The sequence below is a fragment of the Neomonachus schauinslandi genome, chromosome 11 (genome assembly GCF_002201575.2).
Source record: "Neomonachus schauinslandi chromosome 11, ASM220157v2, whole genome shotgun sequence".
Lineage (NCBI taxonomy): Eukaryota > Metazoa > Chordata > Mammalia > Carnivora > Phocidae > Neomonachus > Neomonachus schauinslandi.
This window is the reverse complement of record NC_058413.1, coordinates 8271482-8283563: the sequence shown is the minus strand read 5'-3', so window position 1 is coordinate 8283563 and position 12082 is coordinate 8271482. Positions and strand designations below refer to the sequence as shown.

Genomic DNA, 12082 nt, shown 5'->3' with positions numbered 1-12082 from the left:
GGGAGAGCCCCTGCCTGTCTGCCCTGGCCTGCTTTAGCCTGCCACATACCCCATGTGCAGGCAGCGAAGCACTTAGGGGTCTCTTTCATTATCTGCCGTCTCGGGCCATGGCAGCCCCAAGCCTCACTCTGAGGATTGTCTGGCTGGCCTGTTCCCTTGCATGAATGAGCCCATAAATCTCCTGGAGGCCTGGGGTTGGCCCTCCTACTGCTTGTGCTTAGGAATTACTTTCTTCGGGGGTTTAGAAATGAGATGCTGTGGCGGGAACCCACGTTTCAGTGCTTTCTGGGTCCCGGGAGTCACACTTTCCTTCCAGCACCTTTGATCTTTTCAGCTCTGTATTGTGTGAGGAGAGAACTAGTGTGCAGGGTGGAGGAGGGGAGCTTGCCTCTACTGTAAAGGTGACCTCTGACCTGTCCTTTCACTCGTGTCCCCATTTTCCCGGAGATGGCCTTGCTTTCACAGGTCATGCAGGGGCGGCGGGAGGAGCACTGGCCTGGCCTGAGTGATGCCAGGGCTCATGTTCTTTCCTGGAGGCCGGCTGTCTCGGGTTTCCTTGCCCTCCCTCAGTGGAGAGGTGGGGCCTGGGGCAGCACTGTGCTGGCGCATCGGCCGTCACCGAGCCAGAAGCGTGGTGAGAAATGAATTGTACCTCAACGGTTCCTGAGCTCTGGACTTTATCTTGGCAGGACTGAGAAGGAAGGTCTTCTGACACTGATGTCGGCCTTCCCATTGGGGGACGACAGCAGGGCTGGTGGAACAACTGGCCCAACCCCCGGGATTAAGTCCCCTTCTGCCATTTACTCGTGGGGGAACACTAAACAAGTCACAGCATCCCTTAGAGCCTCAGTTTCCTCACATGGGAACAGAGGTGCTGGTTTTTGCCCCGAGGATTGAAGCAGATGTTTGCAAAGTACTTTGCGAGCTGAGTGCATCTCTCAGTGTTATTTTGAAACTCGAATCCCCAGAGAAAAAGATGGGTGCTCTAAAACCTGTGTGTGGTCGAGAGGGGCTGGCTCTGTCCCCTCCAGTCCTAGCGTTACGAAAACAGTCTGTTCTCTTCTGTTTGCTCCTTCCTTGACGGAGGTAAGGAATGGGATCTAGCCGGACTTCCAGCACAGTGCTCAGCAGGATAAAATAGCTGGTGTTGGGCGAGTTTACACCTAGAAGAGCAATCCCTCTCGCTTCCTGGTCGCTTGCAATGAGAGTTAGGCAGTCTTATTCCTTGGACAGCTGAGGGTAGAATTATCCCGAGAAACTTTTCCAGCATCTGGTTTTTCGACTCCCCCTTTGCTGGTGCCAGCGTCGGGGCTAAGGTGCAGTTGTAGGGAGGCCAGCCTCTCTGGTGAGCTCAGGAAACCCAGAGGTGGAGTCAGAAGAGGCAGTGAGGTGGGTAAGAAAGCAGAGCCATCCCGCCAGTGCCTTTGGGTGCCTTCGGGATTTGGGCTGGCTTGTGGGGGGGGGGGGGCGGCGAGCAACTCGGGATGCATGGGCCGCTCCCGTGTTCCTTGGGAGCACATGCCCGAGTCAGTGTCCCCGGCCTCCCACCTCAGAGGAGGTTTGATGAGAGCCTCACTCACCTCATTCATCAGACGAGGGAAGGAGACACAGAGAGGACTGGGTGTTGCCCGAACACCACTCTGAAGAGCAGGAAGAGGTTCTGGGTAAGGTCTGTCAGATTCCAGCACGTGGGCTCTTTTTCCTGTGTTCCTAGCTTTTTACAGGAGGGCAAGAGGGCCCGTGTAGGCCTGAGAGAACCCCACGGGAGCCATAAAATAGGATTTGCTCCGTATGCAGTTGTGGGTGCTTTGCCGTGCGTGCCTCTGTGCACAGACACTGGCCCTTTGCTCCCCCCCACCGCTGTGTGCCCTGCACCGTGGCCTTGCGCACCGTGTGTCAGTATGGCCTCTGTCCCCAGGTGAACCCCTTGAGGCCCTTCACTCCGCCCTTGTAGATACTAGGTGTGCAGTGTGCCTGCCGCTCGTTGCCCTTGGCCGAGCAGCGCTTCTGGGGCACAGTTCTGTCTTCTTAAGCCAGAGTGCCGTGGTCTCAGCTTAGAAAGGGGACCCAGCTGCCAGAGGGGCTCCCCCAGACCAGATCTTTGTCTCCGGAAGCTGGCAGACACTGAGAAGGCTTTGAATAAACTCATCCTTAGAACAGCTCTCAGCGGCTACCTCAGATGCCGTCTCCTCCTTGAAACCTGCCCTGAATGTGTCTAAAATTAGTTGTTCCTTCCTTAGGAGCGAATGGATGAGTGCATATTTACTAGGCACCTGCTGGGGCCAGGCTGTCCTGCATGCATTGTCGTGTGCTCTCACTGGGTCCTCACAGTGACCCAGCAGTCCTCAGGGTCAGTACTCTTTCCGACAAGGAAGCTGAGGAGTCTGGTGATGCTCCCGAGCTCTCACGACTAGAAAACGCTTGCATCTTTCCCACCCCGCCAAGTGTGCAGCAGTCAGGATTGGAAGTTGCTGCCGCTGGAGCCAGGCCTGTGGGCTCAGGAACTGACTCTAAGGTTCCTCAAAGGGAAAGCCAAGTCTTTGGTCGGCCACAGCCCTTCCAGCCAACTTTGCTTTTCCCTGTTGCAGAGGAAGTCAAGCAAAGCGAAGGAGAAGAAGCAGAAGCGGTTGGAGGAACGAGCAGCCATGGATGCAGTCTGTGCCAAAGTGGACGCTGCCAACAGGGTGACTCCCCTCGTTCCCACGTCCCCTCCTCCTGGAGCTTCAGCTCAGTTTTGCATTCGACTTCTTTTGGCGCCACCCTGTGGCAGCATTTTGTTATTGGCCAGCTGAGGAAAATGAGCCCGGCAGGAGAGTTGCCAGGAGGGCCAGAGATTGGCCTAGGTGTGCAGGGAAATGTGGATTCAAATGGAAGTGGCTGGGGGCGCCTGGCTGGCTCAGTCGGTGGAGCGTGTGACCCTCCATCTCGGGGTCGTGAGTTCAGGCCCACACTGGGCGCGCAGCCTGCTTTAAAAAAGAAAAAAACAAATGGAAGTGGCTGCTCCCCTCTGTGGGTCTCCTTCCATATCAGTAGAAGACTAGGGTCTGGAGAAATTTTTGTTAGGATTTTGCATTTTGGAGAGGAAACGTCCCTGGTAAAATGTGGTATAGTTTTCTCATTCATTCCTTCAAACATTTATGGACTGACTGTGAAGTACCAAAGGCTGTGCTGGCACCGGGCGGGGGCAAGGGGGAGGGCAGCAGCCTGGTTCAGGGGGCCACAGGCTTGGCTTTCAAGCAGACCTGAAGAGATTCTGGTCATCCTTCCTGCTCCCATTTCATATCCCATTTTTTGTTACTCTCTCTCTTTTTTTTTTTTAAGATTTTCTTTATTTGACAGAGAGCATAAGGGGGGGGGGGGGGGGGGTTGGGCGGAGCTGCAGGCAGAGGGAGAAGCAGGCTCCCTAGGAGCCTGACTCGGGGCTCGATCCCAGAGTCATGACCTGAGCCAAAGGCAGACACTTAACTGACTGATCCACCGAGGCACCCCAATTCCTTGTTACTCTTTTTTTTTTTTTTTAAGATTTTATTTATTTGAGAGAGAGTGAGAGCGAGCATGAGCAGGGGGAGAGGGAGAAGCAGACTCCCTGCTGAGCAGGCTGCCCCATGCAGGGCTTGATCTCCGGGATCATGACCTGAGCCGAAGGCAGACACCTAACCAACTGAGCCACCCAGGCGCCCCTTCTGTTACTTTTTTAGCCCACCCAGTAAACAGTCCACATTTATAAGGAGATGGTTCAGAGACATGATTGTGCCATTGACCCGGTGAGGTTAGTCGGGGGCTTCTTAGAAGTATGCAGTTGAGGGGCGCCTGGATGGCTCAGTCATTTAAGCGTCCGACTCTTGATTTCGGCTCAGGTCGTGATCTTGGGGTCGTGAGATCTAGCCCTGTGTTGGGCTCTGCCCTCAGTGTGGAGTCGGCTTGAGAGTCTCTCTACCTCTGCCCCTCCCCTTGCACGTGCATGCGTGCGTGCTCTCTCTTTCTAAAATAAATAAAAATTTTTAAAAACGTTTAAGAAAAAAAAAATAAGTATGCAGGTGGATGGGGCACCTGGCTGGTTTAGTTGGTAGAGCAGGTGACTTTTGATCTCAGGGTCATGAGTTCAAGCCCCACACTGGGCATGGAGCCTACTTAAAATTAAAAAAAAAAAAAAAAAATATGCAGGTGGATCAAGTGGCCTCCGTCTTTTGGGTCAGGTGACCTATAGGCCAGTATTAGTATTAGGCTAGTAGAGTCTCTTCCAACCTTGTGAAATGACGCTGACTTAACTCTCTTGAGCCTCCTTACTAGAACCTCCCTACATGTGATTTCAGAGCTGAGGCAGATGGAGAGGCTGTCTGGGGGCTGCTCCTGGGCTGGGAGCTAAGCCTCCCAGTGTGGGTCTGCACACTGTCTCACTTCAGGGAAGAGCCTGTGACCGCCATGCGTGTGTTTGTGCTACTCTTCTCTTTCCCTCCACAGCTTGGAGACCCTCTAGAGGCTTTCCCAGTGTTCAAGAAATACGATCGAAATGGGTAAGTGTTTAGCACTCCTAACTGTTGAGTGTCTGAAGGAATTCACCTTCCCAGAGTATGCTTCCTCCAACCCAAATTTTCTCATTCTTTGTTAGGAAAAAGGAGAAGCTATGGCGAATGTCTTGTTGATATAAAAGCCCCTGGTTAGGGTGACAGAAGAATCCATAAATGAACAAAGATTGCCTGATCTTAGACTGATGTTTCTTTAGGATTTGATAATCTCTCTGGGTGAAGAATCATAGAGCTGAAATGAACTTGAAAAATCATCTAGGCTGACTTCCTCCTCATATGCAGGGGGGACCCAAGACTCAGAGAAGCTGAATAAGATTTCTGAGCCACGGAGTTTCTCCCTGGCTGCTGAGGGGGCTTTTAATTCCCAATCTAGGGCTCTTTCCCGGAGTGTATGGTGTAATTGTTAAAAGCCACTTACTGGCTGTATGACCCTGGTCCCTGGACTTAAACTCTCTGTGTCTCCATTTTCTTTTTTTTTTTTTTTTAAGATTTTATTTATTTATTTGAGAGAGAATGAGAGACAGAGAGCATGAGAGGGAGGAGGGTCAGAGGGAGAAGCAGACTCCCCGCTGAGCAGGGAGCCCGATGCGGGACTTGATCCCGGGACTCCAGGATCATGACCTGAGCCGAAGGCAGTCGCTTAACCAACTGAGCCACCCAGGCGCCCTGTGTCTCCATTTTCTAATCAGCAATGGGTCTAATAATAAATGGTTTCATCAGGAGGATTAGGTAGAAAGTGCTCGTGCCTGGAGCTTACCAAAACCTAGGTCAGTGTTAGCTGTTATTACTACTGTTATTGTTACTAATCCAGTTTACTGCTGTAGGATCTGGGTTAAAGCCCCCTTCCCCTTTCTGTCCTTTTGGTTTATAGAATAGGAAGCATAATCAGTCTTACCAGAGCTACTTTGGCTTAGGGAAAAACGGGTTATGGTTTTAGAGAATCACAGCTATGGGTTTCAATCAGAACTGTACCTCTGATTAACTGTATTCAAACAAGCTACACTCCTTAAGCTTCATTTTTTGGTTTGTTAAATGGAGTGATGATGCCAAACTTGGAAGGTCATTTTAAGGAGGATAGAGCATTATATCCAGTTCTGTAAGTAGCAGCTGGTATGAGTATTTTAGTGAACAAGATGGATAGATGTAAATATATGAATTATGAAACGAACACTTTAGTAGATGACACTGTATCTGCTTTTCGTAGCTTTGTCTGAATTGCATAGTATCACGTTAACTTATCCTTCAGACGTAGTCCCGTTCCTCCAGTAGCCTTGCCATTCAGTGTCTGGGAAGTCCTCTGACACAGTTTAGGGATCCCTTCCTGTGATGTCTTCTAATGTTCCATATTCCACGCCCCTGTTGACTTTCAGAAATACTGGGACAGTCCTGAAGCAGGCATTGCCAGCTGACTCTAGGCTCCTTTGGTGCCTGGAATTTTGTGTGATTTGTGTGGCTGTGATCCTGCTTTCATGTACTTAAAGACCTCAAATAAAAAGAGAGAGAGAGAGAGAACTCAGATTAGTGGAGAATCCATACCTCCAGACCGACCTTTGAAAAATAGACGGCTGAGCCAGATGGAAGGCCGTATTGGGGCATTTCTGACTATGACATGGTCAGTACTTACAGAGAAAGGAAAACTCTTCAGAGCCAAGAAGTTCCGAATGTATAAGGCTGAGCGCACTTGCAGCTCATATGGCAGACCAGACAGCAGAGGTGACAGTCATTTCCAAGGGGGACGTCCTCTGAGGGGTCATGTCAAGGGCCATTGGAAGGTCCTGACCTGGGACCTCCCTAAGGACTTCGTGTCACTGACTTCGGTCCTGTCAGAATGCAGCACTGCCCGGAGATTGGCCAAGGAGCTGAACTGTGATTTACTAACGTTTCCCTCAGAAGTAAATAGATTATGATACCTTAATGTCTACAGCATGTGTTAGTGTAGGAAAACAGTGTGGGGTTGGACCCTGCCCCACCCTGTTTGGTCAGCCAAGAGGATCCACTGTGTCCTCAAAGGAAGTTGCAGGCAGGACCCCTCAGGGGGGTTATGAACCATGGTCTTCTCAAAGAGCCTGAGGTGACCCAGCCACTTTTGAGCTGCTGGTGAGGAGTCCGTTCAGAGACTAACTGCCTAAGGGCAGGAACTAGAGGAACCGAGAAGAGTCTAGTGTTTATAGCAAAGTGCAGCAGAGAGGCTGGAGAAAGCAAAGAGGTAGCGGAGGGAGATGGAAGTGTACAAAGTGCTGAGGCTGATAAGGGCCTTGCAGGGCAGGCAGGAAATGGGACTGTGGTCAGGGTGGTGGCCGGGCGATGACAGTTGTTAATCTCGGCCCAAAAGGCTTTGTTTGTTCAGCAGCACCTTCTGTAGTCACGTCCTGGAAGGCAGGGTGCAGGCTCGGCTTTTCTCTGTGGATGAACTGAGACCAGGCCCGCTGTACCACGAGGCCATCAGGGCAGCAGGCCGCCCTCGGGCCTGCGCCGGCTCCAGATGCCGCCTTTCCCTCTTCTTCAGGTTAAACGTCTCCATCGAGTGTAAGCGAGTGTCTGGACTGGAGCCAGCCACTGTGGCTTGGGCCTTCGACCTGACCAAAACCAACATGCAGACCATGTAAGCACACCCCGACGGGAGGGGAGCCTCACTCCTCCACTTCTGGGCTGCCCCGCCCTGACTCCCCCGACGTTTCCCAGGTATGAGCAAAGCGAATGGGGCTGGAAGGACCGAGAGAAACGCGAGGAAATGACGGATGACCGAGCCTGGTACCTCATTGCTTGGGAAAGCAGTTCGGTTCCTGTTGCCTTTTCTCACTTCCGGTTTGACGTGGAGTGCGGGGATGAAGTCCTGTACTGGTAGGAGCCCCAGCGTGGGGTAGGCTGTGGGGAGGACACCCTGGCGCTGCTCTAGGCACTCAGCCGGGTGGCAGAGTCCACTGTGCCGCTGTGGGTCTGTGGGCTGCAGGGCCCCAGGCTCCTCTGATGGGCCCTGCCTCCCCGTGCTCACTTCGCTGCTTTCTTCATCCAGCTATGAAGTGCAGTTGGAAAGCAAGGTGCGGCGGAAAGGCCTGGGGAAGTTCCTCATACAGATCCTGCAGCTCATGGCCAATAGGTAAGGGCATGTGTTGTTCCATCTGAGCCATCCACTGTTCTTTGAGCCTCCGTGGACAAGGCTCATAGGAATGTTTTGGAAGAAAGGCATCTAGAGGGGCGCCTGGGTGGCTCAGTCATTAAGCGTCTGCCTTCAGCTCAGGTCATGATGCCAGTGTCCTGGGATCGACTCCCGCATGGGGCTCCCTGCTCAGCGGGAAGCCTGCTTCTCCTTCTCCCACTCCCACTGCTTGTGTTCCTGCTCTCGCTGTGTCTCTCTCTGTCAAATAAATAAATAAAATCTTTAAAAAAAAAAAAAGGCATCTAGAATCCTCTCAGTAAAGATACTCCCCGCCTTGCTGTGACTCCAGATTTTGTACGTGTGGCTCAATGCAGTAAGTGCTTCTGAGCCCTTGTTGTGCCTGAATAGTGGGGTGTGCAGAGAGGAGGTGGAGAAGTGGTCAGTCGGGTGGGGGCCCGATGCCCGTGCAGTCCGGTCAGCCCCATAACGGAAGCATGGCGTGCTGTGGGTGCCCAGCATGGAGGCTAGAGTTGGGGCTCAGAGGAGCACTTCTCGGGAGCAAATGGGAGACAGCAGGCGGAGACACGAAAGAAGAGGCATGAGTTAGTGTCTGTTTCTCTTTCTGGAAGGTGTTCTCTCTGCTTTCTTTTCAGCACACAGATGAAGAAAGTTATGTTAACTGTATTTAAGCACAATCATGGCGCCTACCAGTTCTTCAGAGAAGCGCTGCAGTAAGGATCTGGACCCTGGTGTGGGGCCCTCTGGGGGGTAGGGGGTGCCTGCCCCAGGGCCTTTTTCCTGGTCCTGGCGCTCCTTCATCCTGAAGGCTGAGCTCCCGGTCCGGTGGTCCGTGGGAGTAACCTGGGGATTGGTGAGATGGCATGGGCATGCCCTCTGGCTGCGCCCTCACTCCTAGGGCTCTCATGAGTGGCGGGTGGAAAAGTTCCCGGGCTAGGAAGGAAGGCAGTCAGCTACCTGCAGCCAAGCCTTTCTTCTTGCTTTCCTTGCAGATTTGAAATCGATGACTCTTCCCCCAGCATGTCTGGTTGCTGTGGAGAGGACTGCTCCTACGAGATCCTGAGCCGGAGGACCAAGTTTGGGGACAGCCAGCACTCCCATACGGGCGGGCACTGTGGCGGCTGCTGCCACTGAGCTCCCAAGCTAGAATGCTCTCTCCAAGGCCTGTCCTCTCCCTGGGCTCATGCTGCTGGCCAAGTGCCCTCAGAGCTGTGGCCTCCTCAGCCCTGCACATGCCAGGCTGCAGCCTGAGAGCACAGAACCCTGGGGTGGAGTGGTCCGAGCTGCCCGTCCTCCGCTCCCCTAGAAGAACAGAGTGCCCTGAAGGAGCAGAAAGGAGAGGGTGCTGGGGGAAGAGCTGACGGAGGCCGGGCATGACGTGGACCCTCTCACAGCGGCTGCCTTCTCGCTCGGCCCTTGTGCCCTTGAGCATGAGGTTCCCCAGCTTCTCTGCAGATGGATTCCTGACAAGCCCCCCCTCCCCCTGCCACACACACACACTTGGACAAATGGGGAGTTTTATGCCCACCTTTATAAAAGTCCCGGAGCCCTGGGTCAGGGTCTGGCTGGTCCCCAACGAGGAACGGACTGAGTGCAAGATCTGAATGTAGCTATAGGCTTCACAGAGAGTCCTGTTTTGGAGCTGAATGATCTGATGGAGACTGTGGGGAGGTCTTTTGTGCCACAACACTGGGAAGCCAGGGAGCTCTTTCTAGCTGTGCTTTTATGGACCCACAGTTAGTGTGGAGGCATCCCAGGGGACCGGCCCGATAGGAGGAAGGCTCCATCCCTCTCTGCCTCGCTGTTGATAAGAGGATGAGAGGACCCGGAACAAGGTGTGGATGGGGGTGGGGGGGCGTCCCCCGGGAAGAGAGTTGCTTCTCTGGGTTTTCAGACTTTGCTGCATTCTAGATGAACCTCTTGATCTGGCAGCGACTGGAGCTCTCCCTTCATAGAAACAAGCCAGAGGTCCTGCCAGTTCCTCTCCATCGCCTCCCCACCACTTGTCCTCCCCCGGCTCACCTCACGGCTCACCTCACCCGATACCTCTATTCTTACTCTCGGGGGGAGGATTACATTAGGGAGCCCCCCCATCTTCCCCCAGAAGGATCCCTCGTTCCTGGCCTCTTCAGTGCTATTGCCTCTCATATCTTGGTGCTGATCGCTCTCTGAAGGTGGCGCTGCCCTCCCTTTGCAGAGAGCCCCCAGCCAGCAGCAGGCACCACTGCCTGCACTCCCCAGCCTTGCCCCTTGCTGCCTCAGTGAGGCCTGGTGCCACTGCCCTGGCTGGCAGCTCAGGCTGCAGCAGGAATGCCTCTCGGTGGCCAGAACCGCTGCTCTTCTCTCTCTCTCCAGCGTCACCCTGTGGCAGCGGACTGGGAGCAGGGCCGGCGGCCTTCCTCTTCTCTCACAGGGTAGAGAGGCTGTAGGTCAGAGCTTACACTTGCCCTGATCTCTGGGCTTGCACCCCTTCCAGGGAAGAAAATGACCAAATCCTTATCCAGGAAAAAGCACCTGCCGCCTCCCCTTGGACATCCGTGAGCTCTGCTTTAGGGAGTGTCTTAGAGGTTCTAGCCTTTGCGGAGTTGCTCTCTTGGAGGTCTGTTCTGACCTCAGAGTCTGCTCAGCCCCCACCCTGTGCCCTGACTCAGGTGGTCTCTGCTGACGGGTCTCCCCAGAGCTGATCTCGCTTCCCCACTTTCCTGCTCTGCAAGGGGTGGGGGGGGAGCTGTGCACACGGCCGCCTCCACCCAGCCCCGCCCTCAGAGTGCTCTGTGTTGCTCTTGACCCCGCCGCAGGCAGCGGATGTGGCCCTCCCTTGGGGGAGGGCCTTGCTGCTTTACACTGGAATAAGCCCATCTCTGTCCCTACCTTCCGGCTCCCAGGGCATTCTATGTGGGGGGGAGGGGCGGGGAGAATTTTAAATTGCTGGGAGGAGAGCGTTGGCGGGCTCCTTCCAAGAATCATGGAATGACAGAAGCATGTTTAGGAATTCTTTCCTCTGATTCCTGTCTGTCGATGCAGAACAGATATTTATTGTCTTAGATGATGGATTTCTGATACCTCCTACTCAAGGGGATCAAAAGGAACCCCACTGTAAATTCCTCATAAGGTGAGTTCAGTGTATGTTGTCTCTCTCCACTCGTTGGACACCTGCCACTGAGCCCATTGGTAGATGGGGTGCTTGGTACCTGCTCCTGCAGCCTCTGCTGGCCGTTTCCCACAGGGTGGCTCAGGGCGCCAGCGCTGGGGCAGGAGACCAGCGGCTCCCTCCGTTGTGGTGTTGAGCCCGTTCACTTCTCAAACATCAGTCTTTCTCCACTTCCCCAGGTCTTGGTTTTGAGAAACAGAGCAGGCTTTTTGTTCCCCGGCTTTTTTGTGTGTTTTGTTTGGGGCATGTTAAAATATTTTTTAAGATTTTTTTTTTTTTAAGTTGTATCCACTCTATTTCAGGTTATTTTTTGTTGATGTCAAATGTGTATATGACATGTGTATGGTTCTTTTTAACCCTTTCTGGTTTTTTTTAGAGGAAACTGAAGATAAACTTCTTGGTATTTTTTTTTCTTTAGCAACTTGTTATCACTGGAATCAAAGGGAAAAGTGATCTCTTTTTGCATTGGTTGTATTTGTATGTCACAAATAAAAGACACTTTGTTCAGCTGCTGGGATCGAGTCCTAATGCTGGGGTGCCATGGGCAGTGTGGTCTCGGGACACCTTCACACTCTCCTAGCGTTGGGCCTGGGCTGAAACCCTGGGAGGCAGGAAGCTGTGAGGCCCCACCCCCCTTGCTGTGAAAGAAGCCTTGGCCTGAGGAAACTTCAGGGTGTCTAGGGCGAACAGCCAGAGGGGGGAGACCTAAGACAGAGTGCGTGTGTTTGTGCCACTTGCCACTGGCCCTGGGTAGAGGTAAAAGGTCTTGCAAGGGATGCCTGCTTTGCATCTTAGACAGAGTCCCAAGCCAGGCATTGTGACATTTGACATCGTTGGCTAAACGTAAATTCCAGTGCACTTGTGTGGGAGTTGAATAGATTGAGAGTGTCGGTGTTTCTTTCCCCCCTTTTACTTTATCGGGTTACTCAGAATATTCTTTGTCTTAAAAAGATTCCAAAGCCCTCTTCCCTCCACTCATAAAAGACAAAGGCTCAAAGGAAGGGTAACTCATGTCAGGCCTGACAGGACAGGAAAGTTACGGGCTGGGAGAGGCTCGGCCCCTGGCATGTGACAGATGGAGCTATGCAGCTTCTCCCAGGCACGACTCCTGCCAGTCCCTGGCCCAGGGTGAGCTGGGAGGAGAGGCAGGAAGTAGGCTAGGAGCTGGGGTTCAGAAGCACTTCCTGTGGACACTGGAGGGGGCAGCCTCGCTGTGCTTCTGCTTGGTGATCCTATCTGCTGGGAGGTGGAGAGGGTGGAGGCTAGGAGGAGCCCCAAGCCACAGGGAGT

The 12082-nt window shown here is 53.3% G+C and overlaps 1 protein-coding gene across 1 annotated transcript; it reads left to right on the top strand.

The window, feature by feature from the left end:
• The first annotated feature begins 2444 nt into the window (after positions 1-2444).
• NAA40 (N-alpha-acetyltransferase 40, NatD catalytic subunit) lies at positions 2445-10230 on the top strand. Its single transcript, XM_021684964.1, has 7 exons — positions 2445-2684; positions 4462-4514; positions 7033-7128; positions 7209-7367; positions 7540-7623; positions 8277-8354; positions 8634-10230. Exons 1-7 carry the CDS (start codon positions 2646-2648, stop codon positions 8773-8775), a joined length of 651 nt encoding a protein of 216 aa, XP_021540639.1. The 5' UTR covers positions 2445-2645; the 3' UTR covers positions 8776-10230.
• Positions 10231-12082: the final 1852 nt, after the last annotated feature.